Source organism: Vitis riparia, chromosome 1 (assembly GCF_004353265.1).
Source record: "Vitis riparia cultivar Riparia Gloire de Montpellier isolate 1030 chromosome 1, EGFV_Vit.rip_1.0, whole genome shotgun sequence".
Lineage (NCBI taxonomy): Eukaryota > Viridiplantae > Streptophyta > Magnoliopsida > Vitales > Vitaceae > Vitis > Vitis riparia.
In genome coordinates this window covers 6,113,958-6,127,757 of record NC_048431.1, presented here as the reverse complement: position 1 = coordinate 6,127,757, position 13,800 = coordinate 6,113,958, and the positions used below count along the sequence as shown (strand labels likewise).

General features: G+C 36.2%; 3 protein-coding genes across 3 annotated transcripts; 2 read left to right on the top strand and 1 right to left on the bottom strand.

Annotated features, from left to right (window-relative positions):
* The first annotated feature begins 1,266 nt into the window (after positions 1-1,266).
* Positions 1,267-2,408, top strand: LOC117914963 (probable ascorbate-specific transmembrane electron transporter 1). Its single transcript, XM_034830497.1, has 4 exons — positions 1,267-1,425; positions 1,533-1,581; positions 1,821-2,020; positions 2,148-2,408. Exons 1-4 carry the CDS (start codon positions 1,267-1,269, stop codon positions 2,406-2,408), a joined length of 669 nt encoding a protein of 222 aa, XP_034686388.1.
* Positions 2,409-5,592: 3,184 nt separating this feature from the next.
* On the top strand, positions 5,593-6,316 carry LOC117914954 (probable ascorbate-specific transmembrane electron transporter 2). The gene is made up of 2 exons (XM_034830487.1): positions 5,593-5,844; positions 5,978-6,316. The coding sequence occupies exons 1-2, from the start codon at positions 5,650-5,652 to the stop codon at positions 6,314-6,316; spliced, it is 534 nt and encodes a 177-aa protein (XP_034686378.1). The 5' UTR covers positions 5,593-5,649.
* A 349-nt stretch (positions 6,317-6,665) lies between these two features.
* Positions 6,666-13,583, bottom strand: LOC117915307 (protein OBERON 3). The gene is made up of 2 exons (XM_034830863.1): positions 11,413-13,583; positions 6,666-7,628 (listed from the first exon to the last, which is right to left on the bottom strand). The coding sequence occupies exons 1-2, from the start codon at positions 13,283-13,285 to the stop codon at positions 7,039-7,041; spliced, it is 2,463 nt and encodes an 820-aa protein (XP_034686754.1). The 5' UTR covers positions 13,286-13,583; the 3' UTR covers positions 6,666-7,038.
* Positions 13,584-13,800: the final 217 nt, after the last annotated feature.

The window sequence follows — 13,800 nt, the reverse complement described above, 5'->3', positions numbered from 1 at the left end:
TGAATTTTATCAAACATGCGAGAATTTTTGCCCCATTATGAAGTAGATGTGTTAAAAACCTACTTTTTTCTCTCCATGTTACTAGAATTGATCACTTTTGACACTTACCTACCAAATCCTCCTCCAAATTGCCATATACTTGTAAGCCTTGACAACAATTCTGTTTCTTTTTACATAAAGAGTGTTTGATAAATTAACTTAACAACTTAATATGATTTAATAACTTAATTTAAGTTATTAAGTAAAATATATTTAATAAAATAACTTATTATCACAGTTTAAAAAAAAAAAAAATTGAAGTATTAAATCAAAATAGTCTATTTTAGTCTTAATCTCAAATCTCATTTATCTATTTACCCGTGTTTAACAAAAGTATATTTTACGATCATGATTTGAACGTCTTTCTGTTCTTAATTGCCTCAGGTTCCCAGACCGTAAAACACTCCTCTTGCTAAGATATGGCGACTCTGCAAACCAGCCAGCCGGCCTGGTCATTTATTCCTTGCTTGGAGGATCCCTGCTCCCCTGCTTGGAGAAAACAATCGTCAAGGTGGATGTCACCACAGTATCTTAGAAATTTTGTTTTGTAATATATCAAATTTTAATCTAGAATCGCATTTAAACATGGAAGTACTTTCAAATAAGCTTCAAACCCAACTTAAATGATACTGCAGCGAAATCAAGCGAAGCATCAAAATCCCACTCTTTTCTTGCATAGAGAGGAAAGGAAAATGGTTTGTTGTTTGAAATTCATTTTTTTGCCAAATGGTTTCCTCCTCACCGACTGCAGCCAAGAAAAAGGCCCAAAACTTTTGGGCTCATTCGAGAAAACTTGAAACTTTGTGGCCCAGCCTGTGAGTTTGCTTGTGGCGGCTGATTCTATACCGGATATGGGACAAACTATAATGTAGAGGTTGTGCCAATTTCTATGTTTGATTGTGAATGTCGTCAAGTACACTTGTATTCACCAACTTTGTTTGGCCGTAAAAGAAACAAAGCAGTTGAATAGAATTGCTGCAAAAAGTTCGATACAACAAATCAAAGTCTAATTTCCATTGGAATTGCCACCTTCGAATTTGCCGGCCGGACTCTTTCCAAATTCCTTACTTTTTTTAATGTACTCATGCAAACAAGACAGTTTGGTAGTATAATTACACCCTCTGTGTAAACAAAAAGGTCCATTTCTTCAATCTCACATTCTTCAAATTATAGCAAAGATTTCAAGGCCGTGAGCTTAGCGCTCTCCATTACTCTCTGAGGAGTACAATGGCAGCTAAAGGTTCAAGCTTTCAAATCACAGCAACACCGGTCACACTGTTTGCTCATTTGTTACTCATAGCAGTGACCACTCTTGTGCTTGTTTGGCTTCTACATTTTCAAGGCGGCCTCGCCTTCAAATCCGGCGACAATGACAAGATTTTCAATGTGATTTCTTCTTAAAAATGCTCATATATACGCAATGCATGCTTTTATGTATTTGAAGTTATTGTCAGATTTCCATTTTTAACTGTTTGTTTTGCTCTCTTCTACAGTTGCACCCGTTTTTAATGATAGTTGGCTTTATCATGATTGCAGGAGAAGGTAGGGAAAAAAAAAAGATCTAGAATCCCAAATTGAACTGTTCCAAATGGATTAGGCTCCCCTCCTATTTATCAGATGAAAATGGGAGGAGTCTATACCATTAATTAAAATGAATTCATATATAGTTTTTGGTAGCATTTGAAAAGAGAATGGAATGGTTCCATGTCCATGGGATGTCCAGATGCCTAGAAAAATGATCATATATTATGAACTAATTGATGGAATACTGTTTTGAGCAGCTATCATGTCATACAAGACAGTCCCAGGAACAAAAAGAACACAGAAACTGGTTCACCTGATATTGCATTTTATCGCTCTTGGGGCTGGAATTTTCGGGGTTTATATAGCTTTCAGGTATCACGACAAGGAATCCATACCAGACATGGACACCCTGCATTCCTGGCTGGGGTTGAGCACCATCTGCTTATTTGGTTTGCAGGTAAAGCAGTTAGTTTTCTACTGATGAATCTTAGGCTAAATTGTATAGTAGTACTTCAAAAATCAGTGTATAGTTTTATTCATTTTGAAATCAAGTTAACAGATGGACCATGATTGTGACTCTGCAGTGGGTGTTTGCATTCTTCTCTTTCTGGTTCCCGGGTGCAGAAATGCCTACAAGGGGTAGGCTCATGCCATGGCACTGGTTTGCTGGCATGGTCATCTTTCTCATGGCCATATTGACTGCGGAGACGGGTTTGGTTCAGAGATTCAAGGATTTGGAGCTCAAGCCCGGCCAAGAAGCACTTATAGTGAACTTCACCGGCCTGTTGATCCTCCTATTCGCCATTGCTGTTAGTCTCAGTGTTATCCTACCGCGGGGTTATTAACAACAATCTGACTAATTTGTTGGTTATGTCCAATGATTGGTGACTGATTTTCTTACTAAGAATGAACAATTCCACTCCAATGAACTAGGATATATAGTTAAAGAAAAGGGATGATTCTTTGTTACTAAAAGGTGTACTGGGGTTCGTGATCACTTACATTTCCTTGGACAGAAAATACCATCCATGTCAAAAGATTGGTGGAATCCTTACTCTCATCATTATTTTTCCTCCACCAGAATTTTCCTCAACCCCAAAAAGAGGATCTTTATTAATCAATAGGTTAAAAGGAATAAAGGCGGAGGCAAAATGGGTGGTGCCTCCTTTGATTCCACATCACATAAGGGGGTGTGAGTTAGGTTGGGGGCGGCATGCGTAGTCGCGCAATCTGATTATGTATTGGCTTCTACAAAAGGATGCCTGACTGAATTCCCCAGTTTCTCTTTGCTCGTTCCAGCCTCTTGTAATGAATTTCATTCTGCATTTATGCTCCTTCTTGCTTGCCAAGAAAAGGGAAGAAAGGAAAGCATATTTGAAAATTTTTATAACTAGTGACTAAGCTCACATTTCTCGGGCAAAATTGTGGCTCACTTAAAAGGTGTTCGATAAATCAACTTAATAATTTAATTAAAAAGTTAAATTGTTAGACCATTGTTGAAATACCAAAAGGCTTTTCATATGTATTAAAAGCATCTTATAATTTCTTTAATAGATGATAACCTTAGATATAATTAAGGGTGCAACTCGAAAAGATTGGCCTAACCCACTTTGAACTCATATAAGTTTTTTCAATTCAAACTCAATTTGGGTTAGGTTTTGGTCAAGGTTCAAATAATCCAAATATAATGCAAATCCGATTTAATACTTTTATAATATTTATTATCATATATAATAATATTCATTTTCTTTTAAAATTTCAAAGAAAAAATATCAAATTATAATTATATCATATATTTTTATATTTAAAAAAAGGGAAAGTGAGATTTGATTTACTAATATGAAAATATATGGAAAAAAGAACCTTAAAAATTTTAAATTAATATTATATTCATCTATTTAAAAATAATTTGAAATACATGTATTTTTTAAGAAATCATCCAATTATTCTCAAAAATGTTCATTTACTTATCATGTCGTTCAAATCAATTGACAACTAGACTCATGCGTATACATGTTTCCCTTCATTTTAGATATTTTATTATTATTACCATTATTTTATTATATGAGATTTTTTTTTCTCTTTAGAAACAAACACTTCCTAGGATTCTAATTTTAGTTTCTTAAAAGTTTAGGAAATATTGTGTAAAAAAAATATTATTTAAATAGGATTAATATTTTTTATTTCCTAGAATTTTAAGAAGAAATATTGTCAAACAAATCTTATATAATCATAATTACCAATTCAAAAAATAATAAGGTTGTTTATTAAATAATAAATTTAGTAATATATGATTATTTTAATTATGATTACTTTATGTAATATAAATTATTTATTTATTTATTTATTTTTATATTATATATCAAAGTACAACCATATTATAAAACATTTTATATCTGAAAAACTCATACAATAAATTTTATTTATTATTACATTAAACAATTATTAATATTATATAATAAATATAAATTTATTATTGATTTATTTATTATCAAGAATATGAATTTATTTTTAACTTATTAATATTAGAATAAACTTTTTTTTTTTCAAATTTTTACTTTACAATGTTTCTAGAGAAAAAAAATTCCTAAATAATAAATTAATAATAATAATAAAATATCTTAAAGAAATGAAACATCTAGGAGTCTAATTGTCAATTGATTTGAATGACATGACAAGTAAAATGACATTTTTGGGAATAATTAGATGACTCATTAAAAAGTGTATGTATTTCAAATTATTTTTAAATAAATGAAGATAATACTAATTTAAAATATTTGAAGTTTATTTTTTCTAAATATTTTCATATTAGTGAATCAATCCTACTTTTCCATTTAAAAAACAATTTATAAGTTTATTTTTATTTTTTATATACTTTTTCATTTTTCTTTTAAGATGTATAAGTTTATTTTTACTTTTTTATTATTATCAAGAAATTTTGTGTTATTTATTGTTTAAATCTTGATTTAAATATATAGAAAAAATGTTTATTAAAAATCAATGAATTTTGAATCATACAACTCAATTAACCGAACTAATCCTAATTTAACCCAATCAACCTGAATTTAACTCGATCAACCCAAATTTGACACAACCAACTCGAGTTCAAGTCGGATTTAAGAAAATGAAGTTGGGTTGAGTATGTTGAATTAAAGGCTGAGTTGAGTTGAGTTTGAGTTGATGGTTTCTTAATTCTGGTTGGATTTGGGCTATTCATCGCTACGACCAACTTGTTCGAGCTGTAGTCCTAGATAAGATTGCAATTACAGGTTGTGCCAATTTCCATGTTTGATTGTTAATGTCGTCTAGTACATTTGAATTAATCACCAACTGTGTTTTTTAATTTTGACGCTATTGAAAACCTTCAAAAAGTTTGACACAACAAATCAAAGTCCAATTCCATTGGAATTGCCACCGTTGACTTTGCCGGCCATTTTTTCATACTTTTGTGGTGTACTTATCAAACTAACGAGACAGCTTGGTAGTATAATTACACCCTCTTTCTGAATAAAAAGGTCCATTCCTGAGGAGTACAGCCATGGCAGGTAGAGGTTCAAGCTTCCGCATTACATTAACGCTGGTGACACTGTCTGCTCATTTGTTACTCATAGCAGTCACCACTCTTGTGCTTGTTTGGCTTCTACATTTTCGAGGCGGCCTCGCCTTCAAATCCGACAACAAAGAGAAGATTTTCAATGTGATTTCTTCTTAAAAATGCTCAGATACTTTGCATGCATTTATGTCTGTGATGACATGGTCAAATTTCCATATAAGACCTGTCTGTTTGCTCTCTTCTTCAGGTGCACCCGCTTTTAATGATAGTTGGCTTTATCATGATTGGAGGAGAAGGTAGGAAAGAGAAAATTCACCACTATTCCAATTGGATTAGGCTCCTCCCTCCTATTGTGCAAGCATAGACAAATGAAAGTGGGAGAAGTCTATACCATTTAAAATGAATTTATATATAATTTTTGGTAGCCTTTGAAAAGAGAATGGAATGGTTCCATGTCCATGGGAAGTCCTGATGCCCAGAAAATAGTCATATATTATGAACTAATTGATGGAATATTGTTTTAAGCAGCTATCATGTCATGTAAGGCAGTTCAGGGAAAAAGAAGGGCACCGATACTGGTTCACCTGATATTGCATTTTATGGCTCTTGTGGCTGGAATCTTCGGGGTTTATATGGCATTCAGGTATCACCACGTGGAATCCATGCCAGATATGCACACCCTGCATTCCTGGCTGGGTTTGTGCACCATCTGCTTATTTGGTTTGCAGGTAAAGCAGTTGGTTTTCTACTGATGAATCTTAAGGCTAAATTGTATAATACTTCATTAAAAAAATCAGTGTATAGTTTTATAATTCATTTTGAAATCAAGTTAACAAATGGACCATGATTGTGACTCTGCAGTGGATGTTTGCATTCTTCTCTTTCTGGTACCCGGGTGTAAAAAAGCAGAGAAGGCGTAGGCTCATGCCATGGCACTGGTTTGCTGGCATGGTCATCTTTCTCATGGCCATATTGACTGCGGAGACGGGTTTAGTTCAGAGATCCACTTATTTGCGCCGCCAAGAAGCACTTATAGTCAACTTCACCGGACTGTTGATCCTCCTATTTGCCACTGCAGTTGGTCTCAGTGTTATCCATCCCTCCTGTCTGCCACCCAAGTCGGGCTCAGACCCAGTGATATCCTTCCCCGAGCTTCTCATCGGTCTGGCTGATGTGGTCTTGACCAGTAATGATTCATGATTGATTTTCTTACTAAGAATATATGATTCCATTCCAATGGATTAGTATATTTGAAAAAAAGTATGATTCTTTGTTATTAAAAGACTTACAGGGACCTGTGATCACCAGCCCTTCCTCGGACCCAAAATACCATCCATAAGGCTGGTGGCATCTCAACTCTCGCCATTATTCTTCCTCCACCAAAAAGAGGATCTTTATTAATAGGATAGCTTAAGAGGAATAAAGGAAGAGGCAAAATTGGTGGAGCTTCCTTTGATTCCATCCTATCACATAAGGGGGCATGAGTGGGGTTGGGGCGGCAATCTGATGATGGATTGGCTTCCATGTTGCGGGACTGGACTGCTTCTGCTGAATGCTAATACATGGTTTTTTAATATATAGAAACTACCGACAGTAGCTTTCAAATGCAACAAATAAAGAAAAATTGAAATGCAAATATTGTCTTCCTTGCCGCAAAATTCAGTAACCAGTTTCTCTTTAATGAATTTCATTCTGCCTTTATCCCCCTTTTTGGTCGGCAAGAAAAGAGAAGAAAGGAAAACATATTTAAAATTTTACGCAGGAAAACCATTCATTTGCATTTGACAAAACAACCAGAATCCAAGATGAAAAAAAAAAAAAAAAAGGGGAGGGGGGGGTTGCATCATCATTGCAACCAATTTAACCCAGAAACAGTGTAAGAGGCAAAAAAAAAGAGTCAAGAAAAGGAATTAAGCCAGAAATTACACCCACTGCTGCTTGGTGGCCTCCATTCTCTCCAACAACCCAGCAATTTCAGCTTGCATTCTCATCTTCATGTTGTAGTAATCACAATGTGAATTTTCCAGCACCTTCAGCTCCTCCAGTTTCTTTCTCCGCCTTTCCTCAGTTTCCTGCAAACATAGTTTGGCAAGCTTTTCAGTATACTCCTCTTCCAACTTCTCTGTCTTTGCATGGACCATCCGTCGGTACCCCTCTGCTTCTCTCTGAGCTTCATCTGCCCGATTCTGGAACATCCTGGCTTCGGCTTCCTTAATCCGTACAATGCTTTCCAAGCTATCAAACATATCTTTATTAGATGACTTCCCAAACCGAAACTCATCGTTGGTCTTTAGATCACCAATGAGGGAGGCTTTGAGGTCATTCTGACGGAAATCATGCAGCAGCAGATCCCGCTGTACACTTGAAGAGCTCATATTGTAAATGGAAGATTTTGGAGAGAGAGAAGTAGGTGGTGGAAGAGGAGCTGCATCTTTTCTAAGGCTTGCCTGAGTTGCTGTCAAGTCTTTCAAAACTACACCAGCAGCAGGAAAATCTGACATGCCATCTGTATCTGTTGACAGCAAAAACCATCAATTTAGATGCTTTTATTATCCAACCAAGTACACTACATAACTATAAGCAATAGAATTATTTTGACAAACAAGAGCAAAAGTTAAAGAAATGATAAAAAGCTGAAGCAGAGAAAGCAGGAAAGGTGACAGATCCTATTTGCATCTGAGTACCCTTATACCCCTAATATGGAAAGGAGATTCAACTGGTTCAATAAGCTTTAAGTCACTTAACACATTAGAATGTATAGCCAAAAAGGACTAAGCTCACATTTCTCATGAGCAAATGAAGAAGCTCCATGTAAACTGCTAAGGGTCAGTTTCCATTGCAACATATGCATTGCGTATATCCATCACTATCATCTCAGACGGCCATCTTTTAGATTTCCAGTCAACAATGGGCCAACTTGTGGAGGATTGCATAAGGAATTAACACTTAGTAAGTTGGTATGACTAGTTAGTAGTTACAAAATAATTGCTGAATTACCAAAAGGCTACATGCAAAAATTGAAACACTCGTTTCAAATGTATTAAAAGCATGTCATAAATGACAAGAAGCAATCACTGCCAAGGCAAGAAACCATAATCTGTATAATAGATGATGACCCTGTATACAATGCCTTGAGCACCAAATGATAACCTAAGTTACTACAAATTCAAATTCAAATTCAAACACTTGTATTCACTTGTTAAAATAAATAAATAACTCTTAAGATCCTTTTAGAAAGGGAAGGAGGAAGAACAGAACCATTTCGGTTACTTCCACCGTAAGCAATTAATTGAAAATTTTGACAAGAGACAGGGTAAGCAACCAAAAGCATCAAAACACTTATTCCCCTCAAGAAAATATTGAGCCATATTTTGAATTTTTCAAGAGTAAGTGGTGATCCATTTTATAATGTATAGATAAGTGTTAGTAAATTTCCTACTTAATTCCAAAACCCCAAAAATCTCCCAGAAGATAATAAAAAGCCCATTATATTAAATTACCCTTGAAGGACAAAAAACCCATTAAATTACTCAGAAAATTACGATTCATTTATAACTTTTTACGAATATTAGTTGAGTTCCTTAAATCAAAGAAATAAACAGGGGAAGAGAAAGAAGAAGATGATGCACCTGGAAAGAGAGCATCGAGAGAGCAGGTTTTCTCCCCCTTTCATTGCCTTTAAGCTTAATCAGCCAATAACAATTAAAATATAAAAATTTCCTTATGAAAGTACAAAACAACAAAGGACACTGCCCAACAATATTCTCAAAATCCTTCCAAAATTTGCCATCAACACTGGCTTCCTAGCTTCTTATGAGATTAATTCTAGTTTACAAACTATTCTAGAATTCAAATAATATCCAGATCCTGAATTTTTTTACCATGATGTATAAAGCAACTCCCCAGTTTGAACCCCAATCAAAAAATGAAACTTCAGCTTATCCCCCAAGCCAAATCACTCAATTCTAAGTGAAATTACAAAAATTATTCGTTTCATTCTCAAGCAAGAAGTTGCCAAATGGAAGACCAAACCTTAGGTTTGAGGCTAATGGAGATTCTCCAAATTTGGCTATTCCTTTGGCTTTTGACTTGTATTAATTTTGTTTGGTTCAATACTCTACTACTTAGGAGGACCATCCCCTCACTGACACAAGTAGAGCTCCCAGGATGAGGATGAAGGACCTCTAAGAAACAGCCAGCATAACTGTAAGGCCCACCTCATGTTTTTATCAATTCTTCATTTGCAGTAACTGCCTCTATGTCCACGACACCCTCTTACCTCTCTGAATTTCATTTTCGTAATAAATACAATTCTACAAGGTTGAATGTTCCAGCATCACGCATGGCATGGATGGACTTCTTTCATGGTAACATCACAAACTTATTTAAAACAACGGAGAAAATGGAGAGGGAAGATTGTTAATGTTGGACAAACACAGAAAGTCGCAGGAATCTGATATTTATCAGGAAATTTAATGACTGGAAGAGGGAGAAAAACTTTTATGGAGTAGATTTATAGGGTGGAGACTGATGGGCAAGGGGCAGATGCAATGATGTCAAATGAGGAAGGCAATGTTAAGGTGATTAGACCATAATTTGCCTTAGGCGAAAGGCCAAAAACAAACAATGGCCGGCATATGTGTGCACCTGTACCATATCAGCTAATTAACTTTCATTTTGAATAACATAAGCATCAATTTCACTGTCACATTGATAATAATAATAATATCATTCAATAATCAACACTATTAAATTTCCATCCCTTAAGATATTTCTGGGAATTAACAAAATAATAATAATTGTTTAAAGCATCAAGTCTATACAGGTAAAAGGCTTATTATGTCTACTTCCCAATTCTAGTTCCCCAAGCATTAAAAGAATCAAAAGTAACATAAAAACAAGAGTGTGAACATCCTAGAGAATCTCTAGACATCATAATCATCATTGGAATTCAAATGATCATCACTAGATCCTTTTTTCCTTTCATAAAGGAACAACTCACCTCCAGTAAAAAGAGAAGTCTGCTCCTATTGCTTCAATCCCTTAGTCAAGGCGACCTTTTTGAACAACTCTCATTCAATTGATTGGTGTATTAGGAAAGAAATCTTGGAGGGGTCCAAGATACCATTTCTGAAGTTGAAGAGGATACTCATGAGATCATTATACTCTTGGAAAGATGAGACCATGGAGGATATGAGATTCGGCTTTTAGAATTTCTTCAATAGCATTGGTGGTGAAGCCAAGGAATACGAAACCATGGAGGATATGGGATTTACGTTTTGAGGGGCGAAGCCAAGCAGAGGAAAAATATGTCTTTTCTATTTACATTGTTAATATTAAGAGTAAGAGAAGCCAGCGCAGTTCCCAGAAATACTAAACCCAAAATTAATTCACCAAAGGATAAGTTAAATAATAGAATTTATTCCATATTTTTTTCTTAAAAAAAGGATAATAAAATCTGAAATATCACCAAATACATTCTGTTATTTTGCCTCAAAAGCAGAATTATACTCAAATGAATAGATAAAAAGTGGATCTTTAGTAAGCTCTTATTTATTTCTTGTGTTATTTCCTTTTTATATCTTAGGTGACTGGTCTATCTTTCATGCTCCTATTTATTTCCTTTTTATTTTTTTAGGTAACTGGTCTAGCTTTCATGCTCCATTAGTATCAGGGTTGCACCCATTTGGAAACTTGATAATGAGACATTTATCTCAACCGTCAAGGAAGCAAACCCAACTCAGGACCTTTGATTCACTGACAGAAGGCAGCGCCATTGAGCTAACCAGGGGGCTATGTGCACTAGATTTTCTCATTTAAAAATAAAAAAGCAAAGAAAAGGGCCTTTTGCCACTGCTATCAAACATGGAGTATTATGGAGTACTAAAGGTTTGTGTCCTTCCCATTTTCATAGTTATCAGGGAATATGTACTTAAAAATTATCATTGAAACCATACTCCCTAAATATAGAATCTCAATCTTTGCATTAATGGAATTATAAAAAAATAAAAAAGATTCTATGATATTAACATAAATTTTGCACAGCAAAAAATCTAAGACAAGCAGATATTAACATAAATTTTACATTAGTAAGTCATCCATTGAAATCAGAAAAGGATCCATTTTTATGTAACAAAACCATCTTTCATGATGAGACTAGCAAAAGAGAAACCAAATCTTGTACATCCATAATTCGTAAAAGTGTTTCAAATGTCAAAGAAATCACCCAGTTCATAAAAAGAATCAACAGTTGAAATAAGACGAAAAATGTAATAGGGTAATGTTTGGGGACTCACATTTGAAAAATTGAATGATGTAATTGCAGACATCTGAAGGAGATATCATTTTACTTTCAAGCTTGCAGAGCATCTCTTCAGCCTTATTGTGCAGCTCCTTGCCTTTGTAATCTTCACTTCCCCTGAAAATCTTCCTAACGCAGTCAAGTTCCTTTATCAGGGTTTCTACACCCCAGTTCTTTGCACAGGCAAAAAACACATCTTTAACGAACCCAAACATCTCGGAAGGATGATCACACCCAATGCAGTGAAATTGCATTTCAGTAGTCCCTGAAGGCCCCTTCAAGCTAGGACCTGGTTTAATGAGATTCTTCTGAATGCCACAGGCAGCATGGCACCAATGGAAGCAAAAATCACAGCCAACCCAACTACAAGTGTTGTTTGCGCAATCGAATTTCACACAGACGGGACACATGCATTCCCTGCAAAATCCCTTGTTTGCTGAGCAAATTTTGCATTCACAATCATCTACAGGCAACATGGCCTTGCAATTCACATTTCGACATCTGGTGAGCAAGAAAATCTCCACCAACTCGGTATTAGGGAGACGATTTTTACCCGATAAGAAGTTTCCAAGACCCATTTTCACTGCAACAAAAATGTCTAGTTGATCTTCGTGGCACTTGGAGAGAGTCTCAGAAGTAAGATCAGATCTCCTCTCAAGCCGGTTCTGGAGGTCAACCAACTCCTCCTTCTCAGGTGCTGCAATTATATTCTTCAAGTACTCCTTAGTAGATTCAACTGTTTCATTGGGAAGCCCCTGAATTATTTGAGCCATGTGAGGGACAGAGTCGGATACAATTTCTCGGAGAATCCTCTCCGGCCTAGAAAGCTTCCGAGCCCTTCCTCCATCCAAATTTTCTAAACCTCTCAAATGCTCAGAACCTTTCCCTCTCGAGTCCCCGGATTGAGTATCCATTCTCGGCCTTGCAGGCAATTCGGAGGGGAAGAATGAATGGTTTTCAGAGCTTGCTGCCCTATGAAGACTATTGCATGGCTCCTTATTGATCATACGACTACCTTGCATCAATGGATAAACTCCACCGCCGTGATTTGACAAACCTACCCCATCACCAATAGGCTTAAACCGACTGTGAACGGACCCATTAGTACCCTCCCCGCAATTCCAAATTTGGTCAGCCTCTCTCCCAACTGAATACTCATAATTCTCAGTAGAATTACGGGTGAGTGAACAACTGGGGTTGTGAGAAAATGGGTGAGAATAGGAATACGACAAGGATGCTGCTGTGAAATCATTAGAACATGTTGTTTGGGTATTGTTGTTAGAGGGTTCCAGAGATTGTATGCTCCTGCTAGGCCTAGGCCGAACAGGAGGCCCCGCATTTTGCACCGGATTGGACGCGGTTAGAGAGAGCGACACATCAGGCAAGGCTAGAGAGAGATTGAGAGTTTCCAGCTTCGGTTTCTTCTCTCTAGTCTCTCTTTCAGCCTCCTCTTCGACCTCTCGCTTGGAGGAATTTCCCCTAATTTCGTTCAAATTCAGGAAATCTCTCTCCACCCATCTGTCCTCTTGATTCGGATCCTCCGTAATCACCTCTTTTCCTTTGAAACTAACTTTGTCCAGGGAATTCAGGTAATTTTTCCCGGGAAGTTCTTTCTCGGAAAACCCCAATTTGGAAGGATCACAAAGATAGCTAAGAGTCAACTCTTGAGACCCTGAGGTCCCAATTTTTAAGGGTTTCGATTGAAACCCATCACGACCCATCCCTGACTCTCTGAGAAACTCGATGCCCTTTTCAGGAAACCCGATTTTCTCTTCTGGAATCTCAAGGTTTTGGTCGGAAACCCGTCTTGAGAGCGTGGATTGACAATTATCTGATCCATGGGAGAGATCTTTGTCCCTCATCAACATGGTAGCAGAAAAACAAAAGAGAGAGAGAGATAGTACCAAGAAGAGAGACAAAGAGAGAGATTTGAGGTGCAGTCTCGAGAATAAGAGAGAGAATCTGGGGAGGGGTGGGGGGCTGCTCAGTACATGTTCTGCGAGGTTTCTTGGAATCTTGAGCACACCATGCCTGTCTGTAACGGCTGTATTTTCTGGGTTCACACCAATCAACCGACGCCGATAGTTCCCACTTCTCTCCTCTCCTTTCCAACTTTACTCAATTGACCCTCGTTTTTCCATCAATTACTCAACTTCTCCTCCTCTCCCGTTCTCTCTCACCTCTTCAAAATTTTCTAAGCTCTTACTTTATTCCTCATGGACAACCTGTTCATGATTTAAAAACATATGATTGATAATCATTTGACTTAAATTAACTGACTTTTTCCATCTCATAATGCCATCAATTATGGATAAGTTTCTTCGCATACTGTCAAATTAACTTTCTTGAGCCTTATTATTTCAAGCTTTATTCATCTTCAAAG

Excerpts from the sequence above, each read along its gene's own strand:
- LOC117915307 (XM_034830863.1), bottom strand. The coding sequence starts at position 13,285 with ATGTTGATGAGGGACAAAGATCTCTCCCATGGATCAGATAATTGTCAA. Across the intron at positions 7,629-11,412 it reads CATCATTCAATTTTTCAAAT|ATACAGATGGCATGTCAGAT; the intron begins GTGAGTCCCCAA and ends TGCTGTCAACAG.
- LOC117914954 (XM_034830487.1), top strand. The coding sequence starts at position 5,650 with ATGTCATGTAAGGCAGTTCAGGGAAAAAGAAGGGCACCGATACTGGTT. Across the intron at positions 5,845-5,977 it reads TCTGCTTATTTGGTTTGCAG|TGGATGTTTGCATTCTTCTC; the intron begins GTAAAGCAGTTG and ends GTGACTCTGCAG.
- LOC117914963 (XM_034830497.1), top strand. The coding sequence starts at position 1,267 with ATGGCAGCTAAAGGTTCAAGCTTTCAAATCACAGCAACACCGGTCACA. Across the intron at positions 1,426-1,532 it reads ACAATGACAAGATTTTCAAT|TTGCACCCGTTTTTAATGAT; the intron begins GTGATTTCTTCT and ends TCTCTTCTACAG. Across the intron at positions 1,582-1,820 it reads TATCATGATTGCAGGAGAAG|CTATCATGTCATACAAGACA; the intron begins GTAGGGAAAAAA and ends TGTTTTGAGCAG.